This window comes from Salvelinus sp. IW2-2015, linkage group LG5, assembly GCF_002910315.2.
Source record: "Salvelinus sp. IW2-2015 linkage group LG5, ASM291031v2, whole genome shotgun sequence".
Lineage (NCBI taxonomy): Eukaryota > Metazoa > Chordata > Actinopteri > Salmoniformes > Salmonidae > Salvelinus > Salvelinus sp. IW2-2015.
Genome location: NC_036844.1, coordinates 7434725 through 7455279, shown reverse-complemented (window position 1 = coordinate 7455279; position 20555 = coordinate 7434725). Strand labels below are relative to the sequence as shown.

Sequence of the window (20555 nt, the reverse complement as noted above, 5' to 3'; positions counted from 1 at the left end):
TCACTATTATTCTACAATGTAGAAAATAGTAAAAATAAAGAAAAACCCTTGAATGAGTAGGGTTGTCCAAACTTTTGACTGGTACTGTATATATACACCAACGTTCAAAACTTTGGGCTCACTTAGAAATGTTCTTGTTTTTGAAAGAAAATCCAATTTTTTGTCCATTAAAATAACATCAAATTGATCAGGAATACAGCATAGACATTGTTAATTTTGTAAATGACTATTGTAGCTGTAAATGGCTGATTTTTAATGGAATATATACTTCGGCATTCAGAGGCCAATTATCAACAACCATCATCTCCTGTGTTCCAATGGTACGTTAGCTAATCCAAGTTTATAATTTTAAAAGGCTAATTGATCATTAGAAAACTCTGCCTAGAAGGCCAGCATCCCGGGGTTGCCTCTTCCCTGTTGTTGTTGAGACTGGTGTTTTGTGGCTACTATTTAATGAAGCTGCCAGTTGAGGACTTGTGAGGTGTCTAGCCTTAATTTATCAGAACAAGAATAGACTGATGAGTTTCAGAAGAAAGTTCTTTGTTTCTGGCCATGTTGAGCGTGTAATCGAACGCACAATTGCTGAGGCTCCAGATACTCAAGTAGTCTAAAGAAGGCCAGTGTTGTTGCTTCTTTAATCAGCACTACAGTTTTCAGCTGTGATTACATAATTGAAAAAGGGTTTTCTAATGATCAATTAGCCTTTTAAAATGATCAACTTGGATTAGCTAACACAACGTTCCATTGGAACACAGGAGTGATGGTTGCTGATAATGAGCCTCTGTACGCCTATGTACAGTTGATGTCGCAACTTTACATACACCTTACCCAGAATGATTTCTTTCAGCTTTTATTTCTTTAATCACATTCCCAGTGGGTCAGAAGTTTCCATACACTCAATTAGTATTTGGTAGCATTGCCTTTAAATTGTTTCACTTGGGTCAAACGTTTCGGGTAGCCTTCCACAAGCTTCCCACAATAAGTAGGGTGAATTTTGGCCCATTCCTCCTGACAAAGCTGGTGTAGCTGAGTCAGGTGTGTAAGCCTCCTTGCTCGCACACGCTTTTTCAGTTCTGCCTACTTCTGCCTACTGCCCATTTTCTATGGGATTGAGGTCAGGGCTTTGTGATGGCCACTCCAATACCTTGACTTTGTTGTCCTTAAGCCATTTTGCCACAACTTTGGAAGTATGCTTGGGGTCATTGTCCATTTGGAAGACCCATTTACGACCAAGCTTTAACTTCCTGACTGATGTCTTGAGATGTTGCTTCAATATATCCACCTAATTTCTTTCCTCGTGATGCCATCTATTTTGAAGTGCACCAGTCCCTCCTGCAGCAAACACCCCTACAACATGATGCTGCCACCCCCTGTGTTTCATGGTTGGGATGGTGTTCTTCGGCTTGCAAGCATCCCCTTTTTCCTCCAAACATAACAATGGGTCAATTACGGTCAAACAGTTCTATTTTTGTTTCATCAGACCAGAGGACATTTCTACAAAAAGTACAATCTTTGTCCCCATGTGCAGTTGTAAACCGTAGTCTGGCTTTTTTATGGCGGTTTAGGAGCAGTGGCTTCTTCCTTGCTGAGCAGCCTTTCAGGTTATGTCGATATAGGACTCGTTTTACTGTGGATATAGATACTTTTGTACCTGTTTCGTCCAGCATCTTCACAAGGTCCTTTGCTGTTGTTCTGGGATTAATTTGCACTTTTCGCACCAAAGTACATTCATCTCTAGCAGACAGAGCGCGTCTCCTTCCTGAGCGGTATGACGGCTGCATGGTCCCATGGTGTTTATCTTCTTATGGCTAGGCCTTGACAACATTCCGCTGAAAAGGCAGCGTGCAAAATTCATTTTTTTTTTTTTTTTAAATATGTAACTTTCATACATTCACAAGTGCAATACACCAAATTAAAGCATAACTTCTTGTTAGTCTACCCATCGTGTCTGATTTCAAAAAGACTTTACAGCGAAAGCACACCATATGATTATGTTAGGTCAGAGCCTAGTCACAAAAACACACACAGCCATTTTCCAGCCAAAAAGCAGAAATAGAGATAAAATGAATCACTAACCTCTGATGATCTTCATCAGATGACACTCATAGGACTTCATGTTACACAATACATATATGTTTTGTTCGATAAAGTTCATATTTATATCCAAAAATCTCAGTTTACATTGCCGCTTTATGGTCAGTAATGTTGTGCATCGAAAACATCCGGCGAATTTTCCGAGAGCCACATCAATTTACAGAAATACTCATCATAAACTTTGATAAAAGATACAAGTATTATGCACAAAATTATAGATATACTTCTCCTTAATGCAACCGCTGTGTCAGATTTCAAAAAAGCTTTACGGAAAAAGCAAACCATGCAATAATCTGAGTACGGCACTCAGACAAAAACAAGCAATGCAGATACCCGCCATATTGTGGAGTCAACAGAAGTCAGAAATAGCGTTATAAATATTCACTTACCTTTGATGATCTTCATCAGAATGCACTCCCAGGAATCCCAGTTCCACAATAAATGTTTGATTTGTTCGATAAAGTCCATAATTTATGTCCAAATACCTCCTTTTTTTACCGCGTTCAGTTCACAATCCAAACCTACGAGGCGCGGGCAAGTCCAGGTGAAAGTTCAGATGAAAAGTTCAAAAAGTTATATTACAGTTCGTAGAAACATGTCAAACGATGTATAGAATCAATCTTTAGGATGTTTTTAACATAAATCTTCAATAATGTTCCAGACGGAGAATTCCTTTGTCATTAGAATTGCAATGGAACGCAGGTCGCTCTCACGTGAGCGCACGTGACCAGCTCATGCCACTCTGGCAGACCCCTGACTCAATCAGCTCTCCTTCCCCCCTCCTTCACAGTAGAAGCACCAAACAAGGTTCTAAAGACTGTTGACATCTTATGGAAGCCTTAAGAAGTGCAATATGACCCCATAGACACTGTTTATTCGATAGGTAATGAGTTGAAAAACTACAAACCTCAGATTTCCCACTTCCTGGTTGTATTTTTCTCCGGTTTTCGCCTGCCATATGAGTTCTGTTATACTCAGACATCATTCAAACAGTTTTAGAAACTTCAGAGTGTTTTCTATCCAATTCTACTCATAATATGCATATATTAACTTCTGGGCCAGAGTAGCAGGAAGTTTACTCTGGGCACGCTTTTCATCCGAACGTGAAAATGCTGCCCCCTATCCCAAACAGGATTTATACTTGCGTACTATTGTTTGTACAGATGAACGTGGTACCTTCAGGCGTTTGGAAATTGCTCCCAAGGATGAACCAGGCTTGTGGAGGTCCACAATTTTTTTTTTGAGGTCTTGGCTGATTTCTTTTGAATTTCCCATCATGTTAAGCAATGAGGCACACATACACAGGTACACCACCAATTGACTCAAATTATGTCAATTAGCCTATCAAAAGCTTCTAAAGCCATGATATTATTTTCTGGAATTTTCCAAGCTGTTTGAAGGCACAGTCAACTTAGTATGTAAACTTCTGACCCACTGGAATTGTGATACAGTGAATTATAAGTGAAATAATCTGTCTGTAAACAATTGTTGGAAAAATTACTTGTGTCATGCACAAAGTAGATGTCCTAATCGACTTGCCAAAACTATAGTTTGTTAACAAGAAATTTGTGGAGTGGTTGAAAATTGAGTTTTAATGACTCCAACCTAAGTGTATGTAAACTTCCGATTTCAACTGTAGATATTCCATAAAAAAAATCAGTCGTTTCCAGCTACAATAGTCATTTACAACATTAACAATGTCTACACTGTATTTCTGATCAATTTGATGTTTGTTTTCTTTCAAAAACAAGGACATTTCTAAGGGACCCCAAACTTTTGAACGGTAGTGTGTATACATTTTATATGATTCCTTGTCTCTTTCTTTCTCCGTCTGTCAGTCACACAGAGATGGCTGGTCATATAGAGGCTATAGCGACCAAGGCTTTCATGGCCTCCAACCAGACCTACTCTCTCCTGATGGACCTACTGGAGGACAAGTCTATTGAGGAATACATCAGCAACCTCACGGAGCAGTGAGTAACTAGGCATCACACACACGGGCTGGGAATTGCCAGGGACTTCACACTTTCATCACAATACTTAGGTGCCGATATATGTATTGCGATTCTCACAATTCTGTATGTGTTGTTACGAAACCAGTAACCAGCCTACTGATTTTGCTGCACTCGTTATGTCTAGGGGTTTTGGGTCTAGTTAACTGGTCTGTAACCTGATTTAAGATGTGCATCTATGTGAGAAATCAGCGTATGCGCCTAGGTGTTGAATGTACATGGAGTCAACAACCTTACCTTGGTCCAAGGCCAGCTCTACCTTTCTTGACCTCTTGGTCGACCAGTCCAAGTGGATCGTTATGTGTTCAGACGGTGACGAAAATAAATGTACACAAATGGAAACTACAAACAGTTGTCGTGGAAATTACCACTAAGGACCCCAAAGTCAAGCTTAAAATAATTAAAGTTTATTCACGCCAGTGGAGAGATTACAGACAAACAGCACTTCATTTGGAGTTTAGTCAGAAGCTCTGATGAGTTTTTTTTACCCCATCAGTATATTTATACCATCGCTACAGGTTACAAGAAGATAGCCAAGTGCATCCTTTCTCAGCAAAGCGTTTGCTCCCAGTGACCGGCTGCAGAGGAGGAGAACACCTGGCAACCACAGTCTGGACGTTCATGGAGTATTTCCACTCCCGCTGACCTTGTGAGAACAAACCTCAGACCCCGTGTCTGTCTACAACAGACACATTTCTAAGTATGCAACAGGTCAAACGTATGATAATTGTGAGACACTGAAAAAGCACAGAGACATAGTAAAACTCTACTACACTACCACTCCTTTTGTCACTTATTCATGATAGTTAACGATATTTTACACATGTCTATCAAAAGGGAGGTATCTATACTAAAATTAGAAACTCAAATGGAAAGTGAACACCCAGGAAACCAGTGTGCCTCAAACCTTATCCCGTTTCCCTTACTGGTAAATACTTTAACAAGGCACAGTACCACTCATTCCATTATCCTTACTGGTAAATACTTTAACAAGGCACAGTACCACTCTGTAACGATCGTCTAATTCCTCCTCCTCGGATGAGGAAGAGGAGTAAGGGTCGGACCAAAATGCAGTGGTGAAGGTAGACATAATGATTTATTAAACGAAACCGAAAACACGAAGAACACTAGAGAATTACAAAAACAATAAACGACGTAGACAGACCTGGACTTGAGAACTTACATATAATGAAGAACGCACGAACAGGAACAGACTACATACACGAACGACAAAACAAAACAGTCCCGTGTGGTAGACATATACGGACACAGGAGACAACCACCCACAAGCAAACTGTGAGAACACCCTACCTTAATATGGTTCTCAATCAGAGGAAACGTCAAACACCTGCCTCTAATTGAGAACCATATCAGGCAACACATTAACCCCAACATAGAAACACAAAACATAGACTACCCACCCAGCTCACGTCCTGACCAACTAAACAAAGTTAAACAAAGGAAAAATAAGGTCAGGAACGTGACACACTCATTCCATTATCCTTACTGGTAAATACTTTACTTTTACCAAGGCACAGTACACTCATTCCATTATCCTTACTGGTAAATACTTTAACAAGGCACAGTACCACTCATTCCATTATCCTTACTGGTAAAACTTTAACAAGGCACAGTACCACTCATTCCATTATCCTTACTGGTAAATACTTTAACAAGGCACAGTACCACTCATTCCATTACCCTTACTGGTAAATACTTTAACAAGGCCACGTACCACTCATTCCATTACCCTTACTGGTAAATACTTTAACAAGGCACAGTACCACACATTCCATTTACCCTTACTGGTAAATACTTTAACAAGGCACAGTACCACTCATTCCATTACCCTTACTGGTAAATACTTTAACAAGGCACAGTACCACTCATTCCTGTGTGTTCTCCTCAGGGTAGAAAGGCATCTCATGAAAAAACAGCTGATCATCACAGTCATTGCGTGGGGTGGGGGGTATTAAACATCACAACTGCAGTCAGACGAGAAGCTAAATATGAACAGATTACTTTACAACAGGCGAGCATCATAATAATATCGACGGGACAGTAATGGAGAGGGTAGTAAGTTTTAAGTTCCTCGGCATACATCACGGACAAACTGAATTGGTCCACCCACACAGACAGCGTTATGAAGAAGGCGCAGTAGCGCCTCTTCAACCTCAGCAGGCTGAAGAAATTTGGCTTGTCACCAAAAGCACTCACAAACTTCTACAGATGCACAATCGATAGCATCCTGTCGGGCTCTATCACCGCCTGGTACGGCAACTGCTCCACCCACAACCGTAAGGCTCTCCAGAGGGTAGTGAGGTCTGCACAACGCATCACTGGGGGCAAACTACCTGCCCTCCAGGACACCTACACCACCCGATGTCACAGGAAGGCCATAAAGATCACCAAGGACAACAACCACCCGAGCCACTGCCTGTTCACCCCGCTATCATCCAGAAGGCGAGGTCAGTACAGGTGCATCAAAGCAGGGACCCGAGAGACTGAAAAACAGCTTCTATCTCAAGGTCATCAGACTGTTAAACAGCCACCACTAACATTGAGTGGCTGCTGCCAACATACTTACTCAACTCCAGCTCACTTTAATAATGGGAATTGATGGGAATTTATCAGAAATGTATCACTAGCCACATTAAACAATGCCACTTAATATAATGTATATGTATATACTGTACTCTATCATCTACTGCATCTTGCCATCTTTATGTAATACATGTATCACTAGCCACTTTAAACTATGCCAATTTTATGTTTACATACCCTACATTACTCATCTCATATGTATATACTGTACTCTATACCATCTACTGCATCTTGCCTATGCCGTTCTGTACCATCACCTTTTCACTTCATTATATATTTGATAAATTATGGGGTACTGTGTGTAGATTGAAGAGGGAAAAAAATATTTAATTAAATTTAGAATAAGGATGTAATGTAACAAAATGTGGAAATAGTGAAGGGGTCTGAATACTTTCCGTATGTACTGTATGTATATTTTCTACTGCTCTAGGGATATAACTATTGTTTGGATAACCCTATTTACTATTATGTATTGATTGTATTAGTATTTTTTTTAAATTACGCTCAATGTAATGTGCACTGCAGGGAACACCGGAAGAAGAATTACCACTGAGTTATCACAGTAAATTATTGTCATTTTTCTTTGTGTCAACTAATCCCATAAGGGGAGAATTGACACGAAAATAAAATGTAATTCATTCATTCTCAGACACACCTACACAGTACACGGCGCAGATACACACTCTTTATCTCTTCCCCTCTCTCTCTCTCTCTCTTTCTCTCTCGCTTTCTTGCAGCACCATCCCTCCAACACTGTCTCTCTTTAAAGGCTCCACATAAGGTGCGAAAAAAGCCTGTTAACCTGCACAGAGCAAGGATAAAAACAGCCTTGCCCTAACAGATGTTCATTGCGCCTTGAAGCAATATCTGAACACAGTACCTAATTTCCAACAATTTTGTTGCTCCTCTGTCACGCTATATATTTTTTCCCAAACAGGGCCTAGAAGTGGTTTAGTTAGCTGTAGCGGTGCCCCACAACAAAATGTCATAAATCTGCCTCTTTTTAGCAGTTCTTTAAGGCACACTGGTTGAGAAAGTAAGACATTTAGTCACAGGGGAACAGCTCTATTCCTTCCTCTTTAAGCCTATTGCTTTCATGGAGTAGCAGCATGGAGGGAGCAGCATCGCTTAGCACGAGATTGCTCTGAGGATTATCCCAAACGCTCAACGAAAAAATGCAAATCCCTCTGGTGGCCACGCCTCGGTGGGAGTGGGTTGGAGGCAAAGAAACTTGAAATTGATTTCCTTCATACCAGCACTAGTCTGCTTGGTTCTGGGGAATTCTGTTATTCTTTCAGAGCAATTTGGTGGGTGGGTGGGTAGGTAGGTAGAAATCAGGGAGTGTGTGTGTGTGTGTACATGTGTCCATTGATAAATATGAGGGACACTCAAGAATCAAAACACTGAACGATCTAACCTCTTTCTCTCCCTCTTCACCCTCCCCTTTCTTTCTCTCTCTCTCGCTCTCTATTTTTCTTTCTCTCTTTCTCTCTCTCCCTCCGCCCTGTCTCTCTCTCTCTCTCCCTTTCTATCTCTCTTTCAGAATGGCAGACATGCAGCAGATGAAGGAGAATTTGACGGCCCAGGTGAATGAGACTCTCGCCAATCAGCTGTCTCTGGAGGAGGAGTCTGCTGAGATCATGGTTGCCTTTGTTAACCTCACATCCTCCATATTGGAGCTGTCCAAAAATATGCCCAACCCCACATCAGGAACCAACCAATCAGACCCCAGCCTCAGAGCGGGTGCCAACCAATCAGAGGTCAGTGGCTACCAGGGTCTGGGGTAACAAGAATTCACTGTACTCTCAAGTTGACTGACTGAAGGAATGAATGGATGGATGGAATGATGGATGAATGGATCACTGCTGTGCGTCCCTTCCCTCAGGGTGTTGAGCTGAGCAACAGGACATCTGAGCTGGCGTTCCACGTCCAGTCTAAAGAAGAGCTGGCCAGTAAGATCAGAGAGGAGATGGAGCCTCGAATACAGACCGCCCACAACAACATTGCTGCCGTACAGGACATGCACAAGGTAAAGGGGGTTTTATCTTCACACTACAGTAGATCATGACGTCAGAATTGCCTTTATTTATTTATTTACACGTAACCGAAATTTGACCTGGTGAAATGGTGCTAACAACAATAAACAGAATACACTGTACCAATAGACAAAATAATTGACACATAATCCACATGCAGTGTCAGTCTGTAAACTACAGATATTGGAGGCTGCATCATTCGTGTTTTCTCATGTTAAGCCTGACAATTCACAAAGCTATACAAGGTGCCGCAATGCTGACATTTAGACTGCTGGCTGGCGGCAATAATGTAATTACTTGTTCAGTAATACAAGTTGGAAAATCAAACAATGCGGATTGTATAATACATTTTCGATGCAACTGCATACTAATAAGCTACCAATAGATTTTTCTAGAATATACAACTGTCCTGTGTAGCCTACATGAACCTGCACGACATGAGCCATCCTTGCACTATCTCCAAGCTTGGATGGGAAGTTGTGGTGCCTAAACCCATCCTATTAATGCCAAAAATACAGTCAGTCCACCCTCAAAACACTAGCTTACTAGGGATCGTTTGATTATGCAGTGTAGCCTACTATCTATAGCTCGTATTTAGCTGCTATTTATACACTTTTTATTTAAAAAATTACACATCAAATAGCCTAACAATTCTCCTGAAGTATTCCTTGTGGCGTCTCTCTCTCTGTGTCTGTCTCTTTTTCTCTTTATGTCTCTTATAAAAAAAAGTTTCTGTGTGTCTGTGCTTGTCTGTAGTAGCTCCAGTATTCTACTGCGTCACTTTGTATTTTTGTGCTCAAATATTTTCACCACGGCCTGTAGGCCTAGGTTGCGGGCCCGACTGTTTTCTATACAACCCAGACCGTCTTTCCTTAGACATTGTGCATTATATGGCCATTGGGCTGCACACAATTAAAGCTTAGACTTGCATGGCAACATAAACTGTACAAGAGATAAGGGATTGTTTATTTTGCCACCACACAACGCCGGTTCACCAGTATGAACGAAATCGCAATTGACTTTTTTTTTGCCTTCAAGAACTGTTACAAAAGATAGTCTGTCCGCATCTGCCAATTTATTGGCTGTCCAGCATCCAGATGACCTGTCCCCAGAGCTTCCTGTACAGTTCATCTCTTTTCATAACCTGTTGAGGCTCATTTTAAGATGTTGCAGAACTGCTTATCACCACTTCCTTCTGCCCAGTTTCCCTAATGTTGCTATGGTAATCAAGCTGTTTTTAACCGTCCCTGTAACTGTCGCTTCTGCAGAGAGATCGTTTTCTAAACTAAAACTAGTAAAGAACTACCTAAGAACAAAGCGTTAGGCTCTGTCTGATTGCGCTGGCGCCGTCATAGCGTTGAACACAGCATTTGTTCACCGATATCCCCTTACTTTGAATCAGTTCAATAATGTATTTTTCAAAGCCTGAGGCACTTTGATCAGTCACATTCTTGAAGCCCAAAAAACAGGGGTTACTGTATGACATCGATGACAGGCACATGAGCCCCCAGAGCTCGTTGCCCCTCCCCCCTGCCTTGCGGGGGCTATGGGGGTGTCTGGTACACCAGTGAGTACCCCCAACAGTGCACATGTTTGTTGTAGCCCTGGACAAACACACCTGATTCAGCTCATAGAGAGCTTGATGATTAGTTGACAAGTTGAATCAGGTGTGTTTGTCTGGGCTTAATACAAATTGTAGGCTACTGTTGGGGTACTCGAGGACTGGAGTTCGGAAACACTGCAGTAGATGGTAGATGCTTCTGGTCAGGTTGTTGTGCAGTCTAATGTCACTCATGTCCCTGAGGTTCTGTGAGGTTCACTCCCCCTTCTCTCTCCATCCCTGGTGCCTCTGCAGCTGACAGTTCAAGCCCAGGGGTCAAAGGTCATTGCCCTGTCATCGGTGGTGACAGGGAAGGAAGTGGAGTCAAAGGCCGTTACCCTGCGGAGAGAACTGGAAGGTGACATTTACAACATTTTGTATTTGTTTCCATTGCTGTTGTTTTACATTTCCGACAGTTTGCTTAGTTCTCGCATCCCCATCACTGCAATAGCAGCCCACAGAGTTATTCCAATCAAATCGAGAGAGAAAAAATAATACTGAGAAAAACAACTATAACCCAAATGTAACCATTATGAATGTGTCTCACCCTGTTACGCTCCACTTGTCATTTTGTGTGGGGAGTAAGAGCATCTGCGATTGTGGTCTCAAATGCACTTTCAGTTTCACAGCCTTCAATTCATTATAATAATATGTTCACTGTTTATAAAAAAAATATATAAAAACCAGGTGCCACTTCGGATTAGTTGTTGGAAATGTCATCAGGGGTGTCACGGTCGTCTTGAGGTGAGAGAGTGGACCAAGGCGCAGCGTGAGAAAAATACATCTTCTTTTATTAGACGAAGATGAAACACGAACTAAACACTTACAAACTAAACAAAACAACAAACAACCGTGAAGCTAACGACGTCAGTGCATACACAAGTATCAAACGTACAACATAGACAATTACCCACATTAACCTAATGCCTATGGCTGCCTTAAATATGGCTCCCAATCAGAGACAATGAATGACAGCTGTCTCTGATTGAGAACCCTTCAGGCAACCATAGACTTACCTAGACAACTACACTAGACACGGCCCCATACACATACAACACCCATAGACACTACAAAAACACATACATTCCCCATGTCACACCCTGACCTAACTAAAATAATAAAGAAAACAAAGATAACTAAGGCCAGGGCGTGACAAGGGGAATCTGAGTAAAATGGAATATAGTGGAATGGAACTAGAAGTAATATTTTCTCACTAACGGTGTTACTAGTACATAGATTGTGTGAAATAAAATCAAATAGAATAGTCTTACACGACCCATTGTCAGTTATTATCACTTCTGTAACCATGTCGCTGGCCAACCTGCCTTGCCGCTCTCCATCCCTCAGACATGCAGAGAGAGTGGCCTCAAAGGCAGGCCCAGACGAACGCTGCTCTGAAGAGGGAGAGGCTGCTGAGGGAGAAGGTTCTGGAAGACGTCAGTAAGAAGGTGAACCAGACCAAGCGAGTCCTTAGGCCTGCCTTGGAGAGCGCTACCCTCTCCAACGCTACCGCACAACAGGCAAAACACACCGCAAACGCCCTGTCTAAAGTAAGTATGGTGTGGAGGGGGGGGCATAGATGTGTGTGTGTTGTGCGTGTGTGCATGCGTGAGCTATGTTTCCAACTCCTCCTGTGGGTTGAGCAATGAAATTCCATTCACATAACACACCTCACCCCTCGGAAACCATGTTAATTTGTCTCTTTCCTTTATTCTTCGTATTCCTCTGTCTGTGTTTTTCTCTGAGCCCAGGAAGCCAAGGCCACCCTAACCCAGGGCAAGCACACAAGGACATTGTCTGCCCAGCTCAGCTCATCTGTAGACATAACCCTGCAGCAGCTGGCTGAGCAGGAGAACCACACTGTTCACGCACAAACCCAGCTAAATGTAGAGGTATAACCAAAACACGTGACTCAGAAATTAGGGAGAGAGATTTTTTTTAAATCGAGGAGAATGGTCAAACTAGTTAAGGATACTATAGTTGTCATGTTTCACATTGTGTCCATACGGTAGAGGCTGGTGCTCTCACATAAGTTGAATTTTAACCTTGAGATTTTTATCCTTTTAATTCAGATTTTTATGATTAACCACGTGACAATGATTTTTAGAAACTAAAACGTTATTATTTAAATGAAACTGGTCCATTTAAAATACGCATTTGAAAATCATAACTGGCATGCAGATCAGTAGAAATGGTAGGATAAATTGTAAGCTTCAAGCCCCAAACTTGAAACTCATGCGCCCCCTATGGTCTTTACTATAACACCCATAAAAAAATGTGGAGGTACCGTGAAAAAAACCTGCCCCCCTCTATAGAAATCAAATGGCCATCCAACTGATTAGTCCTGTCGCCGGACCTACCCACCTCTGTTTTGGTAAACAGCTGAGGGATGGGCCTGGAGAAATGTAACCACTCTCAAGTTCATAGACTGAGCTATGGATCCCCCGCCCTCCTTTCGGAAAAGCTGACCACGACTCCACGACTCCACAGCAACGATTAAAACATTCCCAAACCAGAAACCGTGGATTGATGGCAGCATTCGCGTGAAACTGAAAGCGCGAACCACTGCTTTTAACCAGGGCAAGGTGACCGGAAACATGACCGAATACAAACAGTGTAGCTATTCCCTCCGCAAGGCAATCAAACAAGCTAGTCCCAGATATAGAACAAAGTAGAGTCGCAATTTCAACAGCTCAGACACAAAGAGTATAGTGGGCGAGGGTCTACAGTCAGAATCACAGATTACAAAAAGAAAACCGAGCCCCGATCAGAGCGAGACCAGGATGTCCTTGCTTCCCGAGACAGAACTAAATGTACTTTTTGGGGGCCTTCGGCTTTTTTGAGGGACAATATCAGAAAGAAGAGAGGTGCCAACTGACATGGCCCGCTAACCCAAGAAACCTGCGGACTCTCCTGTCACTGCGAGCCGAGGATGAGGTAAAACATTTAATGGACAGTGTGAACCCTGTGCAAGGATGAAGCCTGGAGCAGGCCACAGACGCGTAATTTCCCAGAACCGCCGCCGGAGATGATCACAAGGACGAGAGAGAGACCAGAGAAAAGAGGAGAGAGGGAGGGAGGAGAGAGAGGAGGGAGAGAGCGGAAGAGAAGAGAGAGAGGAGAGGAGAGGGGAGGAGAGAGGAGAGCCGAAAGAGAAAAGAAGAGAGAAAAGAGAGAAGAAAAGGAGTCAGAGAAAGTGCCTCAGAGGCATGCGCAGAGACAGCTGGCTGTGGTGTTTAGGACATATTTCCAATTCAATCCTTATCCCAGTCGCTGTTCCCACATCGGCTTTCAAGAGGGCCACCATTTGTTCCTTTCCCAAGAAAAGCTAAGGTAACTGAGCTAAACGACTCCGCCCCGTAAGCACTCACTTCCGTCATCATGAAGTGCTTTGAGAGACTGAGTCAAGACCATATCACTCCACCTACTTGACAGCAACTAGACCCACTCCAATTTGCTTGACCGACCAACTTAGTCCCACAGACGAACCGCAATCGCAACACACTTGGACACTGCCCTAACCCATCTGGACAAGAGGAAAATACTAGTGAGAATGTGTTTCATCGACTACAAGCTCAAGCATTTAACACCATAGTACCTCCAAACCTCGTTCGATTCAAGCTCGAGACCCTGAGTCCTCAAACACTGGGGGACCACAAGGGTGCGTTCTGAGCCCTCGCCATGGTAACTTCCTGTTCACCACGACTGCGTGGCCATGCACGCCTCCAACTCAATCATCAAGTCGTGCGGACGTGACACTACAGTGGTAGGGCTTGATCCAACAACGACGAGACAGGCCTACAGGAGGAGGTGATGAGGCCATCGGAAGTGTGGGTGCAGAGAAAAGTAGAAATACCTCACATTCAACGTTCAAACAAAACAAAGGAGCATGATTTTGGACCTTAGGAAACGCAGAGGAGCACCCCCCATCCACATCGACGGGACAGTAGTGGAGAAGGTGGAAGTTTTAAGTCCTCGGTGTACACGTCACGGATAAACTGAATTGGGTCCCACCCACACAGACAGCGTTGTGAAGAAGGCGAGCAGCGCTCTTCAACCTCAGGAGGCTGAAGAAATTCGGCTTGTCACCAAAAGCACTCACAAACTTCTACAGATAGCACAATCGAGACTGTCGGGCTGTATCACCGCCTGTATGGCAACTGCTCGCCCACAACCGTAAGGCTCTCCAGAGGGTAGTGAGTCTGCACAACGCATCACCGGGGGCAAACTACCTGCCCTCCAGGACACCTAACCACCCGATGTCACAGGAAGCCATACAGATCATCAAGAACAACAACACCCGAGCCACTGCTTGTTCACCACCGCTATCATCCAGAAGCGAGGTCATACAGGTGCATCAAAGCAGACAGGGACCGAGAGACTGGAAAACAGATTCTATCTCAAGCCATCAGACTGTTAAACAGCCACCAACAATTTAGTGGCCGCTGCCAATTATATGATCACTCCAGCCACTTTATAATGAGAATTGATGGAAATTATGAAAAATATCACTATCACTTTAAACAATGACTTAATATAATGTTTACATACCCTACATTACTCATCTCTATATGTATATACTGTACTCTATTCATCTACTGCTCTTGCCATCTTTATGTCAATACATTATCACAGCCACCTTTTAACTATGCCACTTTATGTTTACATACCCTACATTACTCATCTCATATGTATAGACTGTACCACTATACCATCTACTGCATCTTCTCCTATGCCGTTCTGTACCATCACTCATTCATATATCTTTTATTACATATTCTTTATCCCTTTAGACCTTGGTGTATAAGGTAGTAGTCTGTGGAATTGTTTACGGGTTAGCTTACTTGTTGGTTATTACTGCATTGTCGGAACTAGAAGCACAAGCATTTCGCTACACTCGCATTAACATCTGCTAACCATGTGTATGTGACAAATAAAATTTGATTTGATTTGAAGGACTGACCATCCATGATATCAACATGATCGTTTTAACCATGTTTTGAAGCTATACAGTGTTTGATTACATTTTCGTTGTTCACAAATATTGGGGGATTTTATATGTATATATATATTTTGGGTTCTGATGAGTACGACAGTTGATCTCGGCTCATGAGGCATTTAAAAGTTATATTCTTTAAGAATCAATGGGTATACAGTATATCAAACAAGTCCAGAAACGGATGTATAAACTAAGGATTCTAGCTTTAAGGTCTTGGTGAACAGTTACTTAGTAGAATCAGATGTGCTGAAGGAGGGTTGGACTGAAAACTTACAGGATGGTAGATCTCCAGGAAGAGGGTTGGAAAGCCCTGATCTATGCACGTGATGTCACTGTATATTTCTCCCTCTGTGATCACCAGCCTGTAGAGTCTCTGGCCAGTGTAAAGGTGAACATCCAGACAGCTAAGCTTCAGCTTGAGGCCTACTCCCTCACACTCACCCAGCTCGTCAGTAAAATAGGTAAGTTCAAACCTGCTGACGTTTACTTTGTCTGTCCCAAAAGGAATCCTACTCCCAATATAGTGCACTACTTTTGGGGCCATCGGGTCAAAAGAAGAACAATAGGGTGCCATTTGGGATGCACAGGCATTTCATGCAGTAACATTTCATGCAGTAACAAATGCAACATGTCAGATCAGCCAGAAACGTCTACACTTACATGTTACTGCCCTCGCCACTGATCAGACTTGACTTCCATCCAGTCAGTCGTATGTCAGAAAGAGAAGTCAGAATGGTCATTAGTAAATTGGTCCAAATGGATTTCTCAGACGGAGAAGGATTATCCTAACCTCAACCCACAACTCTAGGAATGAGATAATTAAGCAATAACACACGAGGGGGTGTGCCTGGATACAGCCCTTAGCCATGTTATTTTGGCCATATATCACAAACCTCAGAGATGCCTTATTGCTATTATAAATTGGTTACCAACGTAATTAGAGCAGTAAAAATAACTGTTTTGTCATACCTGTGGCATACGGTCTGATATACCATGGCTGTCAGCCAATCAGCATTCAGGGCTCGAACCACCCAGTTTATAAATTCATACATACACTGGTATAATTAATCAAAATTAAACCCCCCAAAATATTGCTATAGTTTTATTGATTTAAATGCAGAAATTAGCTGTACAGGTATTGATTAAATGGTTTTCCACAGTTCCTGTCTGGCCCTGTCAATGAGTCACTAGGAGTCACTTGTAGCTGGCAGGGTGTGTGGCACGATCCTGATGGAGAAATGTTCCTCTATTAACCCCGTTATTGGGTGGGCACAACATGGTGGCACACAGACGTCACAAGACAAGAGCCCTGCTGATGGCAAAAGTTTAATACTACACTCTTAGAAAAAAGGGTTTCAAAAGCGTTCTTCAGCTGTCCCCATAGGAAAACCCTTTTTGGTTCCAAGTAGAACTATTTTGGGAACCATAAAGGGTTCTTCAAAGGGTTCTCCTATGGGGACAGCCAAAGAACCCTTTTAGGTTCTAGATAGCAGCTTTTTTACTAAGAGTGTAGGCCTGCTCAATACTCCTAGCTTTAAAGTACCCTGTTCATCCCTCCGTCTCACGCTTTTTCAAAATAACTCCTGAAAGTACAATGTAGTACCTCAAATACTCTGTTGTTTTCTGTTGACAGATGGGAGCGTGGCGCTGGAACGGTTTGAACGTATACTGAGTGAGACGGCGGTGCGGCTGAGTGTTCTGCGTGGCAGCGTGGAGAGCCCGGCCCTGAACGGGAAGATCCAGACCCTACGATCAGCCGCCCAGGACCAGAAGAGCCAGCTGACCCACCTTGAACAGGACCTGCAGGAGATCAGACAGGAGAGAGACAGTCTGAAGGACATTGCCCTGCACCTGCCCCAGACCTGCCCTCAGGCCTCGGGGATAGAGGGACACTAGGATCGGGGCACCAGGAGGACACTAGAGCCCTATTCCATGCATTCTACCGCCTTCCTGGTGTATACACACTCGTTCACACCACTTCAATGATTTAAAAGAGAGGTCCTACCATGTTTCTTAGACCAGAATAATTTTAATTGGGCATAGGAAGGTAAAGAGAGGACTAGTAGGGCCACAGATGGTGGATAGGACACTGGTGTTTTAATAACTGAGTCCCAAATTGCACCCTATTCAATATAGTGCACTACTTTTGACCAGGGCCCATAGGGCAAAAGTAGTGCACTGTGTAGGTATTAGGGTGCCGTTTGGGACACAGCCGTAGATGAGGAGTGTAGGTGGAATCATCCAGGTATCCTTCTTAGTTTGTTCTTCAGTACTGTGGTTGTGGTTGTGCATCCCCCTTTGCTGCAGTACAGTCACACAGTTCTACCACTTTGTCTCTGTACTTTTCAAACTTTCACCTATACTATACTGACCTGGCTGATACCGTCAGTAGCACTAAATCAAATCAAATCGTATTGGTCATATACACATATTTAGCAGATATGCAGCCATAAGCAGTTTCCCATGCCATTGCCCTCTTTCAGCTTCCACCATCATTATCACGTTCTTTCTTTTAATTCTACCCCTCACTCCTTTTTGGCTTGAACCGTCCTCTCTCCTGTTCTAGCCTCTTAATCCCCTCTCTCCATCGCTCCTTCTAAATCCATATCACCCCTGCCCTGTTTCCTTAGTGTTTATGTTCATTCTCATTTCATTTCCCCCTCCATATTTCCAACAACATTTGAAGTGTAATTAATCTGTGAATAATAACAGTCATCTAGCTCCCTGTTCCACATCCCACAGTGTGTCCTATCAAGTTTTAAATAATGCTGATTTTCCACTTTGGGGGAAGGAGTGTCTGCGCTGTGGCGCTTCTCCAATCTGACACATTCATTTACACTTGAGTTATTTTTCATCAGCCCACCATAATTAACAATTAGTCATTTTGCCCTCTGTAGGGTTCAGCCTTCTACTGCACAGACACACACAGACACATAGTTTGGGATTCTGCGTGTGCCCCTCGCTTTTCCTCAATCTCCTTTTTTTCTCTCGCTTTTCTCTAAAACGTTCTACCTCTCTATCTTTGTTTCTCTCTCTCTTTCTCTCTCTGAGCAAATTATCTTCTCTTGTCTGGCAAATGGGAAAGGACTAAAACAGCCTAACTGTTTGTTTGTTCTATGTGGGTACCTGAGGCTGGAATACCTGCTGAATTATGGAAAATATAGAAATGGGACCTCTGCAAAGACGATGTTCCATTTCAGCAGGTGATTGTATTTTGTCAGAAAACAAATAGTATATGATTGGTTTTGTGTTTAGATAATAGCCAGAAAAAACTGTTGAAAGCAAAAAATGAAAATAAAATGGATTGTGGGTGTGTGTGTGTGTGTGTGCGCGCGCATGTTCGTGTGATTTTGTAAACAACATCTCTTTGCAATATCTCTTTCTGGCCACATATTGGTGCTGTTTACTACTATTGAAGAAACTAGCACAGCAATTGCCAAAGCCATAGACAAGACTGTATAATAAATGTATACTGAGTCAAATATCGACGATGAAAAGCAGTGATAGAAGTGCCTTATATAAATAAAATTGTTATTACATTAACTTCAGACTTGATGGGACTATATTTCTGTTCAATATTGGATCACTTGTTGGAGATGAAACTGACATAAAACCTCCATGCAGTTATTGCATTTACCACACGGAGGAGACAAAGAATCACTAGAATTCCTGGCAAGCCAGAGAACATCACTTGCTGTGTGTTGTTGACCCACTGTGGGGTAAGATATATACAGTACCAGTCAAAAGTTTGGACACACCTACTCATTCAAGGGTTTTTCATTATTTTTACTATTTTCTACATTGTAGAATAATAGTGAAGACATCAAAACTCCGAAATAACACATATGGAATCATGTAGTAACCAAAAAAGTGTTAATCAAAATATATTTTAGATTTTAGATTATTCAAAGTAGGCACCCTTTGCCTTGACGGCTTTGCACACTCTTGGCATTCTCTCAACCAGCTTCACCTGGAATGCTTTTCCAACAGTCTTGAAGGAGTTCCCACATATGCTGAGCAGGGTATAACGGGGAAGATGGGCGACACCTGGAGGAGGGAGGAGACAATCACAAAGACAGGTGAAAAAGATCAGGGCATGACACCATCGGTCCTTAGGGTTAAGGCTATGAGGTAGTCAAGGACCAAGGGTAACTCCCGAGCTGCGAGCTTGTCTTTAATCTCCTCTGATTAACCATGAAGGAAGGTGTCGAACAGGGACTCCTGGTTCCAGGCACTCTCGGGGCCAACGTGATAAAGTCTACCGCATAGTCTGCCACACTACGGGAGTGTTGACATAGTAGGAGTAGCTTTTGGGCCGCTTCTCTCCCAGACACAGGAGAATCGAACACCTTCCTCACCTCCGCAACGAAATCCTCCAGATGAAGGCAAATGGTGGATTGTTGCTCCCAAACTGTCATAGCCCAAGTGAGTGTTCTTCCAGACATCAGCGTTATGAGATAGGATATCTTGGAACAATCCGAAGGAAACAAAGAGGGCTGCAGCTCAAAGATGAGGGAGTACTGGGAAAGAAACGGCCGGCAGGTTCCAGGATTCTCACCATAGCGCTCCGGAGGAGGTAAGTGGGGTTCTCGGGAAGCCGGGGTAGGCTGGACAAAATCACCACTGGTAGGGGGATTACTCAGCGCCCAGGAGGTCTCCGTTGTGGCATGCTACCTGATAGATAGGTCCACAGAATTGCTCCAGTAATGCTTTGAAACCCTGGTCATGGCGTTCCGCCAAAGTATGGAGTCCTTCCATAAGGTTCTGAAGTAGCTCCTCATGTCTTCCAATGGTGGCTCCATGCAGGGACACAGTTTTGCGGAGCTGGTCCGAATCTGCTGGGTCAGTCATTGCCAGTTGTACTATAACGTCACAGGACGAGACCCAAATGCAGACACAGGAGGCAGATGGTTTGAGTCTCTGATATTTATTAATAGACAAGGGGCAGGCAAGAGGCAGGTCGAGGACAGGCAGAAGTTCGTAAACCAGGTCAGAGTCAGATGGGTACAGGGCGGCAGGTGGGCTCGAGGTCAGGGCAGGCAGAATGGTATGGCAAACGGGCTCAGGGCAGCCAGAAAAGGTCGGAACCGGGAAGACTAGAAAACCAGGAGTATGGAAAAACATGCTGGTAGGCTTGACGAGACAAGACGAACTGGCAACTGACAAACAGAAACCACCGGTATAAATACACAGCTGATAATGGGAACAAA

The 20555-nt window shown here is 43.1% G+C and overlaps 1 protein-coding gene across 1 annotated transcript in view; it reads left to right on the top strand.

Moving 5' to 3' along the window:
* Window positions 1-18893, top strand: part of LOC111963856 (laminin, gamma 3) — a 233650-nt gene extending 214757 nt beyond the window's left edge. The window contains exons 21-28 of the mRNA XM_023987408.2: window positions 3933-4067; window positions 8254-8470; window positions 8596-8739; window positions 10602-10704; window positions 11694-11896; window positions 12098-12238; window positions 15707-15806; window positions 16979-18893. Of these exons, the coding sequence (XP_023843176.1) occupies window positions 3933-4067; window positions 8254-8470; window positions 8596-8739; window positions 10602-10704; window positions 11694-11896; window positions 12098-12238; window positions 15707-15806; window positions 16979-17241 (1306 nt within the window). The 3' untranslated portion in view covers window positions 17242-18893. The remainder of the gene's footprint in view (window positions 1-3932; window positions 4068-8253; window positions 8471-8595; window positions 8740-10601; window positions 10705-11693; window positions 11897-12097; window positions 12239-15706; window positions 15807-16978) is intronic.
* The last annotated feature ends 1662 nt before the right edge of the window (window positions 18894-20555 follow it).